Raw genomic sequence first — 14,584 nt, forward strand, 5'->3', positions numbered from 1 at the left:
GCTTGTAGTCAGTCTGTGCAATCTTCTTGCAGCAGCTTACCAGGTGGTCCACTGTTTCTTCAGCTTCTTTGCATAGGCGGCACTTACTGTCTGTTGCTGTCTTCTCAATTTTGACTTTGTATGCATTTGTCCTTAAGGCTTGGTCTTGTGCAGCCAGAATTAGTCCCTCGGTCTCTTTCTTCAATTTTCCTGCTCTTAGTCATTGCCAGGTCTTGTTATTATCTGCTTTCCCAGCTATTTTTTTAATGTACTGGCCATGCAGTGCTTTGTCTTCCCATGCCTCTATTCTGTTCTTCATTTGGTCTTTCTTGTAGGCCAGTTTGGTCTCTCCAGTAGTCAGTAAGCCTTCCTGATAAACTAATTTCAGTGCATCTTCATCACTGTCCTTCAGATACTCTTCCAAAGCTATTTTTTCTTCTTCAACCATCTGATGTACTTGCAGCATTCCACACCCACCTATTTGCCTTGGTAGATAAAGTCTGTCAATGTCACTGCGTGGATAAAGGGCATGATTCATTGTCATTATTTTTCTGGTCTTCCTATCTATTGCTTTTAGTTCTGCTTGAGTCCAGTCCACTATTCCAGTTGTGTAACTAAGGACTGGAATTGCCCAGGTGTTGATTGCCTTTATAGTATTTCCTCCATTGAATTTGGACTTTAAGATCTTCTTCACTCTCTTGATATATTCACCTCTAATCTTTTTCTTGACTTCAGTGTGCTTGATATTGTCAGCTTGAAGGATACCCAAGTATTTGTAGTAATCGTCCTCATCCAGACTCTTAATGTTATTTTCGTGGGGCATTTTGATTCCTTCAGTTTTCACTATTTTCCTTGTTTGATAGTAAGTGTGGCCCATTTGTCCAAGCCAAACTCCATTGCAATATCTTGGCTATATATACGGACAGTATTGAGCAGCGATTCTATTTCAGATGATGTTTTTCCATACAGCTTCAGATCATCCATGCAAAGGAGGTGGGATAGTCTGGCAGATGTTTTTGATGTTTGATAGCCATGTCCTGAGTTATTCAGTATTGTTGACAGAGGAAACAGTGCAATAACAAATAGTAATAGTGATAATGAATTTCCTTGAAATATTCCTCTCTTGAAGTTAACCTCTCCCAGTCTCTCACCATTGATCTGCAACTGTGTCTTCCATTGTGCCATCAATCTTTGCACAGATTTTCTGATGTTTCTACTGATTCCTATTATTTCTAGGCACTTGATTATCCAGTCATGTGGCAGAGAGTCAAATGCCTTTTTGTAGTCAATCCATGCCACATTCAGGTTGGTCTTCCTTTTCTTGCAGTTTTCCAGTAGTTCTGCGGCTGTTGGCCCTGGTTGCTCAGCCAACAGTCCTGAGTCCTGTAGCCCATTTTTCACCGGGTAGCCAGGGACTCCAACATCTAGCGTGGACCTTGTTAACCCGGGCGACATCTGAGCCGGTATGGCATTCTGAAATTTACGCCTCAACATATTTTTTATGGGAGAGACACTCTTTGTCTGACTCCTCTGATGAGACCTGTCCAGTATGGTTGAACCTCTGGCATAGCTCTCATCTTCCTCAGAGTACACAAGCCCCACAACCATGTCAAGGTAGTACCTCACTGGGGTATTATTATTATTATTATTATTATTATTATTATTATTATTATTATTATTATTATTATTATTTTCCCCTGTCTGTAATACAGTTTTGTATGACCCTCAGCTTTAATGTAAGTCCTGGCTTTTTTGTGTCAGCAGTGTATGGCCTACACATCCATGGAAGGCAAAGAGGGGTAAGAAAACATGTGTTACAATGCTGTGATGCAAACACCAGTCCTTGCAAACTTGTATGCAATGTTATGGCTCAAACGTATATTTGCATCATGATATTACAATGCATGCTTTCTGATTTTGGCTTCATTCTGGTTAGGAATGGATGCCAAATTCATTAACCCCACCGGTGCTGAATCTGTAGCCTGCTTTCTTTTACTAAGATATACATTATTAAAGATTTCTGTCTTAACAAATAAGTTCAGAGATCTCTGCTTCAGATATACCTGATTACCTTCAAATGATCATATCGTCATTTACTAAGGTATGATCAGCACCAATATTTTGCCTGGATGGTACACTCACACTTCAATGTACATTATGAATAATTAGATCGAGAAATTTCCAATTGTTTCTGAACAAGCCAGTACAGTTCGCCTTTTTTTTTTAAAGATGACGACTATTGTGCCTCAGTTTGGCAAGCCAAAAGAGGAAACTAAAAGGTTTGTGAACCCTATTGCATTTTCAATATTACTGCATAAACATGACCTAAAATATGATCTGTTTTTCCTACAATTCCTAAAACAACATAAAGAGAACCCAATTACATATGGAAAATTCAGAAGATTTCACCAACTTTTAAATACCACTCTATATTTAATTAGACTTTCTACAAAAATTGATATTCCCATGAAAGGCTGCATGCATAGAAAAAATGTTCGTGAATATTTCCACCTAACCAAAAGGGATCATTCCAACCAGGGCTATATATTTCAAAGCTCTTTGGTGTCATGGAAATATTTCTTTTCCCCTTGTTCCAAGGGGAATTGGAAAGAAAGCTTCTGCCTTCAGAACAGAACACTGTCATATATATCTATTAATGGTAAACTTCAGCCTGCAGAATAACTTGAAAGAAATTCCTTCTAAATAAACCCCATGCGCTTTTATTAGTATTTGGGCCCTTCATAATTCATTCCTGCAATATTTGCAGTTAAATCTCAGTGGAGTATCCTTAGTTCTAACTGAACACTTCTGGAAATAGGAGATTACCGTATGATCAAACAATGCCTCCAAGATTGCTTCTGTAGATCCAGTGTGACAAACAGCTGGTAGGTATTCCAATGTCCAGAGCCACTCAATGGCATCTTCTATAGAGTCTTTTGTAACAAAAAGAGGTTTCCCTTGCCACTTCACAAGATCCTGAGCCACCCTGCAAAGGAAGTAACTAAAATATTTGGAGGAAATGCTACATTATCCTCTTACAAAGACCAAGAGGAAGCAATATATGTGTGTGTGTGTGTGTGCAATTCTTTTCTTCATTTATATTTTATATGACTTTCCAAATAGCTTGCTGTCATCTAAAGTGCAGTGGTAAAAAATTAGCATATCTCACTAATAAAATATAGACAACTTACCGGATTAAGTTAAATTTCTCAATTTGGGCCACTTGCTGCTTTAAGACCATAGAAAGTGCTTCTTGGCAGAGATTGAACTCACTTAAAGGAGCAGTTCCAAAATCCAGAGCAATGGTGATATTCTGTTCTTGTATTACTCCAAAAATCTGACGACTTTCAGAAGTTAACCACTTCATTCTTCGTTTGTACAATTCAATCATTACAGTTAAACTATTTGCAAAATGAAGGAGAAGGCTCTTTTTGGCTGTCAACTATATTTAAATAAAAAGAGAATACTAAATTTCAAGGTAATGACCAGAAAACTTGAGAAATATAGAATCCCTTCCTTCCTTCCTTCCTTCCTTCCTTCCTTCCTTCCTTCCTTCCAAAAGATCAATAAGAGCTTATTATAATCTGTGTTTACTGAAGACATATTAAACTGAGTTTTCCAATAAGGAACCAGATTGGACATACCCTTCTGCAAGAAACATTTAACCATGTTGCCCTGAACAAGAAAATATTATTCATGATCAGTGTGGGCAATAAACTATGGAAATATTTAGAATTATAATGCCCTTTAACTTACATGCATCTACTGCCCAATCATATTTGGATATAGATAAAAAATGGCCAAAGAGTGTTTGTTTTTGTAACAATATTTCAAAAGTATTTTCCAGCACAGTCATCCTTTGAATTTATTTAATTGAAAGAGGAACTGCTGATTTAGAATAGAATTTGGAACAATAATATCTGCTGAATAATTGTACACAGGATCTAACTAATGTTGTTCAGAATGTTGCCAAGAGGAATTGGCAACACTAATTGTTGCCTTACCATCATCCATCTAGATTACTGTAATGCACTGTACATGGGACTGTTAATAAAGAATATATGGAAAATGCAGTTGGTTCAAAATGCAGGAGCCCCCATACTTTTGGGCTCCTGGCACTGCGAACATATAACATTGGTTTTGTAGATCCTGCATTAGTTTCCGATTGGTCTCCAGGTCCAATTTAAGATACTGGTTTTGACTTATAAAGTATTTGACACCCAGATGCTTTCAGGATCACCTTCAGATCCATCTTCAGACAACCAAATTAGATCTAGCAGGAAGAAAATGCTACCAATTCCAGTTTCAGGAATTTGGGGACAAAGGGAGGCTAAGGCAAGAAGGTGCTGATCTTAAAGACCAAGCTATTTTGGAGAACTTTCCCCAATTTGTTCTGATACTACCTTATTTTTATTTTCTTTGTATTTCTGAAGCATTTTTATTATTAATTTAGACTTGATTATGGCCATCATTTTGATTCCTAGCAATCATATAGATAGATTTTCTCCATGGTGCGCTGTTCCTAATTTGATTTTCCCAGTCTTCCAACAGTGTACTCATCACCACTATAACTGAGTCCATCCATATTGCTGCTGATCAATCTTTTATTCTCTTTCATTCCACCTTTCCCAGCATTACAGCCTTGTCCAAACAGTTAGGTCTTCACATAATATGTCAGATTCAAGATAATTTAAGCCTGGTCATTGAGTTTCAAGGGAGAACTCTGATCCACTAGTTTGTTTTCTTGGCTGTTACAGTATTCTCAGAATCTTCAACACCAAAGTGTAGAAGTATCAATACTGTTCCAAGCCTGCAACTTTCAATTCCATAGAGTATCACAAGAAATACCGTGGCTTGCACAATTCTGATCTTTGTAAGTATAGACACATCATGGCATTAGAATATCTATTCCAAGACCTTCATGGCTGCTTTACCAATTGTCAATCTGTAGTACCGGTATATTTCTTGACCACTTGTTTCTTTGCTACTGATGGTTGATCCTAAAAAGCAGAAGCTATCCACCACTTTGATGTCTTCACTATCAATGCTAAGGCTGTTTGTTCAATCTGTGTCATTAGTGTGGTTTTTGTTATAATTTTAGTCCCATTTTTTTCACTTCAGTACTAAAACATTTATTATTAGAGCTTGCAGATCCTTTAGATGTTTGGCTATCAAGGTAGTATCATCAACATAGTACAAATAAAAGTTATCTGAACTGTGATAACATATAAATATGTTTAATAAATAATAGCATGAATAGATACTGTATGTGATATCTCTTATTCAAACATTGGACAGCTTTTGCAGGAGACCAAGAAATTTGGGGAAAATTTGGGAAGCTACATCTTGCTCTGATGCTTTAGAATTTACTCCCTGCTTTAACAGATACCTTTCCCAATGCCATTATTTAAAGATTTTTCAGATGTGTGCAAGCAGCAAACATGCTTGACACAAGTAAGTTCCACAGCTGACCATTTTATGTGCCTTCAAAAAGGAATAAATTCATTACTCTAATAAAATATAAATATATCACACTTACATTATAGAGCTTGCCATCAGATATTGCTCTGTACTGATGATACAGGCCATCTGCATATCGTGAAGCCACAATTTTTCCCAAGACAGAGACATAATCTACAATATAAAGTGTTTTTCATATATAGTTTACATCATGTGCATTCTTTCTTCATCACAGTCTCTCACAAGTTCATGAAGTAGTAACTCCTACTAAGGCAAGAGTACAAACTCATACACATGTTGCTGTTTATTAACAAAAGTGACATCTAAACATCTAAAAAAGCAACACATTGTAACATAAAAGAGATCGCTTTGCACGTCATATTTTAGAAATACCTTCTTTGTGCTGGAATCCAATTTGGGAAAAAATCTGAGAAAAAGTCATCTTGTTCTTCTTGAGTCCATGAAGTTGAAGCCATTTAGCAGAGGAAATGAGAGGTTGTACATTCCATTGGACATCATTTGTCCTTTCTTTTGCTTCTATCGCATTCTTAAAAACAACAAGTGACTGAGATGTTTTGTGCTCGTTTTTGGACTTTCCATCAACAGTACCTTCTGTAAAGGGAAATAAACTTATCTATGGCAAAATTATTTAGATGTCCCCTTCTTTCCCTAGGTATTATCTTTTCTTTTTTAAAAGCTATCACTAATAAACAAATTACTCACTACTAAAAGTAATAATATCTCTGTAATCTGCTATACAGTAGATCCTAGAACTTCCAACCACTGTGATTGCTCCATTTCTCCAACATAACGTTTTGCAAATTACTGAAATTTCTATGCAATTTTATTTAGTAAAACCACTAAATAGCCAACCTGCAAAAACAGAGCAAGAACAAGTATTGTTCTCCCAGACTTCAATGGACTGCATGTGTTGATGCTCCTTTTATTTTTAGACACAGAGAAGAGAGTGAAAATTCAAAGGAAGACTTCTACTGATATCTCTAGGTTCTTTTGAGGGCAGATCTATGTAGACAAGTGATCTTGAGGAGTGTTTAGCAAGCACTACATCTCTTACCTATAGTAAAAATCCAGAGGTAGAGTGATTGCCTTTATTAAGGAGGAAGAGGAAAATGCTGTTCTCCTCTGTGTAGTTCTGACCTCTCTGAGCTCCAGATCCCTTAACTCCTCAGATAAACTAAGGAAAAGCAGCCCAGGGGATTTCTCCCATCAACCAACTTATTAGTCATTGAGGATAGTCCTTGGGGTGAATAGAGTACATGACTGGTTGCTTTGCCTTTTGGTAAAGCCTTTTGTTCAAAAAGCCAAGCGCTGAGAACAATGGCTCTAAACAACTACAAGTTCTTTCAATATTTACAGGAATAGCAAGGGACTACCTGGATCATCAGAGGCCAAGGCATTCTCAGAGAAAGAAAAAGGAAGATAAAAAGCAAGGTCACCTGGGAGTTCCTACAAGTGGCCTGCTCACTAGAGCAGGAAGGATGGAAGAACTAGTGAGAATCTTAATCTTTACTAACACTGAAGGGTTGCCAAAGATAATTCTTTGGTCCTCCTGTTGAAGTGAATGGAATAAGCAATTCTGTCAAGGATATTCTCCAGCCACAAGAGGAAGAGAAATAGTCCTTCTGTACTGTTATTAATATTACTTGTTATTTACATGGATATCTAAACATGCAATCCTGAAGAAAAAATAATTTTTTGCTGCACCACTGAGGTAAGACACTACAATATAATGCTATTTGTAACTTGTCAAGATATACTAGACATATCTAGTAGGAATTTCAGGAGTAAGCATTTAACAGATACTCACGTTCACTCCAAGCAAGCTGATTACTCATGTTGCCAATCACTCCAAGGACACAGATTGTTTATTTTGCTTCCGTTCCTCTTAAATCACCAATAAAAACAAATATAATTTATTATATTGCCTGCATTCATTCAAGGCTGTTTCAGTAAACTTAAACTAGGAACAGTATTTATACATTTAATGATTTCTATAACAATAAATTTGAAGACTTTTTCAACAATAAATGGAAAGATTCCCTCAAATCTAACAAATTTATGATGCCATCAGCTTTCACAAATTATAATCTGCTTTTGCAGACCATAAAAGCTTATGCTGTAATGAATTTTTAATAGTCTTTAAAATGCCACAAGATTATTTAAGTAGAAGGTAAACACTTAAATTATATCTGTTCTGTGTTAATCACATTGCCTGCCTTTTTGGACCTATTTGCAGGTGGTAGAATTAGGTATGAAGGCTCCATTTCTTGTGGAGGCTAAACAGTTTTGGCTTCCTATAGCAGGGGTCCCCATCCACCAAACCGTGGACCAGTACTGGGCTGCCACACAAACAAGCAAAGTCCCATCCACAAAATGTAGGCAGCACACAAAACCATGCCCCCTCCAGTCCGCGGAAAAACCTGTCTCCACGGGGAAACATTGTTTGCAGGCCAAGGCCTGCCGCAGAAAAGGCACACTTCCTAGTTCCCATCAGCTGATAATCTTCAAAGAATGGGGCTAGGAGCATGCCCACTCTATCAAATCCAGCAAAGCTTTATCTCCTACAGTTAGCATAGGTATCTTAATCAGTATTTCCTGTTGAGAATCATAGGAATTGAAATCCATCACACCTGGAAAGCACTAGGTTAGGAAAGGCTTATCTAGCTATATATATGCTTGAAAGGAATGATCAAATCAGTCAGATAGGTAATTTCTTATATAGTTTGTAGGTTTGAAAGGTATAAATAAATAACAAAATCTCATACTACCCACAAAGGCAGTAAATATTTAGGGTGAGGCTTTAAAAACACATAATATACAACACATACAATTCTAGCTCTGATCACTGACCAGGTTAGATCCTGGTAGTTCATTGCAGATGGTAGTGATATTAAGCATCTCAAGTTCCAAATTTGCATACAGGAAGTTAGCCTTTTGCATGCCAAGCGCACATTCTGCCCTAATAAGGTAATGAATAGTTAATATAAGCTAGTACAGGTAGACCACAATTGAGCCTCAAATTTCTGTTGCTAAGTGAGACATTCATTAAGTGAATTTTGCCCCATTTTATGATCTTTCTTGCCACAGTTGTTAAGTGAATCACTGTACTTGTTAAATTAGTATCATGGTTGTTAAGTGAATCTGGATTCCCCATTGACTTTGCTTGTCAGAAGGTCGTAAAAGGAGATCACATGATTCAGGACACTGCAACCGTCATAAATATGAGTCAGTTGCCATGCATCTTAATTTTGATCACATGATATCATTGTTGCTTGCACGGAAGAAGTATTACCTGAAAAGGAATCTGGTTGAGATTACATAAAACCCTTATAATAAAACACAAGTTCTTTCCAACATCTTTTAAAACTCTGGGAGAATGAATTAGGATTTGAAATCATAACAATTTCACAGAGACCTCTTCATATTATTACAGATTTGTCTTTAAATTTATTTCATCTAATCATTAAGAATGGATCCTGAACATAAACCATGGTAGCACTATATACCATTAAAATTACACTATAAACTTGTTCCTATTTCAAGACTGTGTTGACAGGGTCGGAGGTCAATTGATATAGATTGCATGTCTGATAGCCATGCCCTTTGGGCAGAACTTCTGTGATAAAGTCATCCAACAATTATTCATGATCAATCTGTATTGGTTTGATGCCCAAATTTCCAATTGCAGATATATTGATATAAGAAATTAAATTTGTCAACTGCCAGGATAAATTCCACAAAATTAAATAAATTTTTCATTAGATTAGTGACTTTTGGTAAAAAATTAACAGAACAAAAAGTTCGGAAAAAGTCTGCAAGGAAGAGCCCCATTGTCAGACCTACCAGCTAGACCAACCCACGAGACAATTTTACAGAAAGGCTAAAAATACTTTTACTAAGTTTGGTTATAACAAAATCTTGCTAGTTTGATTGTGTGGTATGTCTTTCTCCTTTTTATACTCATATGAATTGCCCTGAGCTTTTCTACATATTTTCTATTGCTGTGAATGTGAGATATGTTTTTTCCTTTGATGTTATTGCTTTGATAACAGAGTTCACATATTTCCGTCAAGATCATCATTCTTATTCTCTAACCCATTAGCTACACGAATACTGTTTTCCTTTAACAGATTATACCTTCTTTTCCCTTTTTGTCTGCACTCCCTAATTTTGCTTTTTTCCATTTTAACCTTTTTTCTTGTTCTTTGTATTTTACACATTTCTGAAATATAATAAGGTTGTAAAAAAACTTTTAGAAATGATATCAACAAAATGAACTAAACCAATAAAGGAATTGGTTAGTTCAGATAATTTATCAGATCCAAAAGGCACCCACTGCAGACTTCTTTCCGATTCAACCTTCAGACATCTGTATTCAAACAAATTTCTAGCCCCTTGTAAATTAAATCATTTCCTAACCATTTAATGATTGTGGTTGACTGAGCCATAGTTTGCTAAATCCAAGGCCCTGAATTTACATAACACTTACTAGTAAACCATATTTTAGGATGCATATTTTGAAAATCCAACCACAGGAAAACAGAAGGCAGGGCTGCAGGCAAGGATTAAGGTGCCTTACTCAGAAAACTTGATTAGCCTCTACTTGCTTATTGCTCTTATCGGCTCCATATCAGAATTGGCAGAATTCAGCCCTGGATTACGGCTTCACCAGAAATCCAATCTCAGATATAAAATAATATTGTTTTCAATATTATATCCAAGATCATTCCAAACCTAGAATTTGTTTTCAGTGCCATATCTAAACTGAGCATTTTACTAGCCTAAGTGGGAAAATTCATTTTGTTGAAAAATGATTGAAATTCAGAAACTCTGGTTGGCTTTCTATTTCTTACTTTTAATCCCTAAATCACTCTGCCAACCTTTTTATTTTGATCCTACTTTTTCAATTATACGTCATCTGTCATAAATCCAAATCACAACAGTGCAATGGTCAACACTATCAGCAACAGTCATCTTGACAACCTTTTAAAATACAGCTGTTGATGGATTGATTAGTTCAGGGGTAGGCAGCCAAGGTTGCCTACCCCTGACTAGATAATACACAAAAAAACTCAATATACAGTATGTGTACAATAAAGGGCATGTGCAAACATTTACTCTTTGGCTGTAACACCAAATAATTTGCTTCCTGGCAAAACCCCAAGAAGAGCTGGGTTAACAAGCCACTGTCACAATGTGGGGCTGAGTTGCCAGCAGAGAAATGAGGAATATACAAACTGCTACCAGCAATGCTAGCCTGCTATGCAGTATTCCAAGAACTAATCTCTTATCAATAGTGAATGCTAGCTAGCTTATTGTTGCATGTGAACATACAGAACAAATAATAATCATACAACATGCTAAGTCATAAGCAATGCTGTACAAACAACAATTTGCACAAGTAAGAGGACCAGTTATAAGTCATTTTAACACCATCATAACTTTGAACAGTCATTAAACAAATGGTCATAAATTGAGGAAAACTTGTACTAAGAAACAGATTTAAGCAATGAATTAAAACAGATTTGGCTGTATATTGATATATATATTACTTCTGGAGAGTGTGAGTTTAGGCCTATCTTAAGCATGAAAGCAGGCTGGATGACTTTACGCCTGTCACTTTCACTCAGCACAATCCACTTTACAGGGTTGTTGAAAATAGGACGCTGGAGTATTAGGTTTGTTCACTGCCTTGAGTTATATATATAAAAAACAGAAATAAACTAATAGTAATACAGTTACTCCTCATCAGTGGCGTAGCGTGGGTTGTCAGCACCCGGGGCAAGGCAAGTAATTTGTGCCCCCCCCTCCACAGTGGGTGGCGACCCGGCGGCTCGGATCGGATTCGCACAGGCAGGGGCAGAGAGCTGCAAGTGCGAGCGCTCCCCCCCAGATGTTGCGCCCGGTGCGGCCGGCCCCCCCTGCACCCCCCACGCTACGCCTCTACTCCTCATTTAATAAACATATTTGGGACTGGAACCTCATCACTAAGTGATTGTTAAGTGAGGAGCTCCTGTTACCATGACAACTTACAATAGCATTTATGGCATTTCTACTGCAGTTGTAAAGTGAAGCCCATGCAGTCAAATTTCATTTTATAATTTCTAATCACTTTCTTCTTTTCTTTTAGATCCTTTCAATATAATGTTCTTCTTCTATTTACCTATACTTTTTCTGAGCTCTTCGGGAAAAAAACTGTTCTACAACCACAGAGTTTTATATTATAAGAGAAGAAAGAGTGTTTCAAATCCTGAAAAGATTGTGAAAATAATGTAGCATTCAGATCCATGTAAATATTGAGCAGAGCATGACTGTCTGCAGTGAAGAGCCCCTCCTTATCCATGGATGATCTCAGTATAATTTAGAATCCTGATATTCCAGGATTCTAAGGAACTGAGTTTTCCCATTGCTCTTATATACAACCCACATCTGTTAAAATATATGGCATTTAATAATTTTCTGGGAATCCAGCCAGTGTGGTTAGTTCATGAACCATGTTAAACAAATCATGGCTTAATGCAATATGTCAAAATCAGTATGCTTAAAACATGCAATTATGACTACAGCTAGTCCTCGATTTACAATAGTTCATTTAGTGACTGTTCAAAGTTACAAAGGCACTGAAAAAAGTGACTTATAACTGTTTTTCACACAACGGTTGCTCCTGCTTTCTGGAGCATCTTGCCCACCCCCCATGTGAGGTTGGCTCTAACCCTCTGATCCTTTCTTAAGGGCCTAAAGACCTGGCTCTGTCAGTTGGCCTGTGACCCCAATGGCGGAACAGCACAGTGGAGGTGGTTGATCAAGTAACAACAGATCCCATCTCCCCTCCATTCTGCCCCACTCTCTCCACGTGTCCTTAGATTTTAGTTTTGGGGTTGAATTTATTTATGTTTTAAAGTAGATTTTTTAATGACTGCAAGCCACCCAGAGTTAGATGGGCAGTATAGTAAGATGGGCAGCCAATCAATGTTATAAATAAATGACTCACTAGATAGACAGATAGACAGCCAGGGAAGATTCTCAGATGTCTGATCCAAAGGCTGTTGTTGCTATCATCAGCACATTAAAATCCTGACAGAATTGCAATACCTTTCAGAAGAAAGTCTATGCAAATTAACGTGCGGATTAAAGCCTAGCAAAAGTTTCAAATTTGGATACAAATTTGGATACAAAGACCCAAAGATACAAAGAAGCAAAGGTTCGGTACCTGTAGAATTAGGCTGAGAAAAAAATATGTTTTGCAGAAATTGTCTTGTTTACCTACAGCCATTTCAGAAACCGGACAGGAGGAAAGAATGCCTGCGAGGCATGGTTTGGTATGCCTGCTCTTTGTTGCCTGCTGCGTGGATCGGCTAGAAAGTAATGGAGAACGGGCGGAACTATTCATTTTCTTACCTCTAAAAGTCCTTAGCTACATTTCTTGGATTGCCGTAACTTCCAGTGCAGAATGTTTGCATTTTCTCCACAAATCAAAGGATCATACAATCAAAACGTGCGGACCCTAGGAAAACTAATTAAGAAAAGCGGATGTTCGCATTAATTTTTGCTATCTATATCAAGATGTTGCTTGACATTCGTACCCCGAAGCCCCTTGGTCATAAAAGGAGGGGAACTCAGTCCCTGGGATGCATTAACTGGAAACGGATGGTGGAATTAACCGGCCAGCCAGGTCGTCAGCTTTCCACCCATTCTGGGAATCCTCCGTGCAAGGCAATAAGAGGCTGCTAAGCGCCCTTGCGCGGCTCTCCACTGGGGCCCCGCCTCACCTGGTTCGGGCTATCAGGCCGCTTCTATCCCATTGTGACGAGCAAACGCGGCGAATTCCAGGGCGCTGCTATTCGTCCTGCTTAAAGCAGCCGCCCCATTTTCGTTGATCCTGGAGACGGCAAGGTTGCTAAGGCAGGGCCAGCTGGCAGGGGCGGGCGGAACCTCGTTCCAAAGGATAGAGTTGCGGAGATTTAAGCGCGACTCTTGCAGTTTGCCTTTATCGCTGCGGGGCTTAATCCCGGGCATCTCACTGCAATTTATATAATGTTTTTCCTCCTAAAGAGTAAACTCTTTAACTATGCACCGGTTTCCTGAACTCTGCTTCGATTGTAAAAGAATTATAAAAGAAAATTGAGCAATATTTTGTTTTGTTTTGTTTTTCTGTATAGTTTAGTCCAGGAAACAAATTAACACCCAGGTCTCTTCTTGTTTTAGCCACCTGCTTTACTTGGGAAAAAGAGTCTGTGGCTCTAGAGTCAGGATGGCCATGCAAGGACATTCACTGCAATAATCAGAAGTAATCACAAAGGATAGCTTCCCACGCAGGCCTTAGAAGTCCTTGTCCTTTGGCTGCAAATGATGGGGGAAATTGTTTAAAGACACTGTTATTACAAGGGCTCCAGGAAACTGGCTGGAATTGAAGAAAATGTTCAACAGGAGTAGTGAAGGGGTGCTTTTTATAAACAATTCCTGAACGTTCAATAGATTTGCAACACTGCTGGAGGGGGGAGTCCTCCATTGAAGACTAAGATCAATTAATGACTATCTGGTTTGCTCAGCCCCACCTCACCAAGGGATTTTGAGTCAGTCCCAATTTCTCAGCCTAGCTTATCCTGCAAGCTTGTGATGAAGATTGTGAGGAAATGATCCAAATCATTGACATAAAAGATGGATAAGGTGAACTACAATGTCTGGAACAGATCAGTCTTTGGTAGGGAGAAGGACAATCTGTTCCCCACAGGTGCTTCTTAAAATAGTGTCCCTTGTCCTTAAGGATCCTTAGTTCACAAAAGTGGGAAGCTACAAGTAGATTTTCCATAGATCTAATAATTAGAGCAATTCTGGTTTCAGCAAGGTGCCACTGGTTTTCTTGCTATTACCAAGAACAAAAAATGGAACTACCTAGAAATGCTGTTATTAATATTTATACTATATTTATATAAATTAACTATCCTACCTGCGTGTTTCATAATTATTTCCCAAGCTGCCTTTTTTCTGTAGGAGCAACTTTATCTAATGAGTATAACTTACTTGCTAAGAAATTACTCATATTAAACTATGTCGATGTTCTGCTCCATAAGTAACAACCCTGGAGAGAAAAGGTGACTCTAAATAATTACAGAAACCATGGGAA

General features: G+C 37.9%; 1 protein-coding gene across 1 annotated transcript in view; it reads right to left on the reverse strand.

Annotated features, from left to right (window-relative positions):
* Window positions 1-13,175, reverse strand: part of VWA3B (von Willebrand factor A domain containing 3B) — an 85,007-nt gene extending 71,832 nt beyond the window's left edge. Inside the window, exons 1-6 of the mRNA XM_015830485.1 lie at window positions 12,859-13,175; window positions 7,268-7,344; window positions 5,833-6,051; window positions 5,519-5,613; window positions 3,171-3,421; window positions 2,806-2,965 (exon numbers count right to left, since the gene is read on the reverse strand). Coding sequence (XP_015685971.1) covers window positions 2,806-2,965; window positions 3,171-3,421; window positions 5,519-5,613; window positions 5,833-6,051; window positions 7,268-7,295 — 753 coding nt within the window. The 5' untranslated portion in view covers window positions 7,296-7,344; window positions 12,859-13,175. The remainder of the gene's footprint in view (window positions 1-2,805; window positions 2,966-3,170; window positions 3,422-5,518; window positions 5,614-5,832; window positions 6,052-7,267; window positions 7,345-12,858) is intronic.
* Window positions 13,176-14,584: the final 1,409 nt, after the last annotated feature.

The sequence above is a fragment of the Protobothrops mucrosquamatus genome, unplaced genomic scaffold (genome assembly GCF_001527695.2).
Source record: "Protobothrops mucrosquamatus isolate PMUCROS unplaced genomic scaffold, P.Mucros_1.0 scaffold_19, whole genome shotgun sequence".
NCBI classification, from domain to species: Eukaryota; Metazoa; Chordata; class Lepidosauria; order Squamata; family Viperidae; genus Protobothrops; species Protobothrops mucrosquamatus.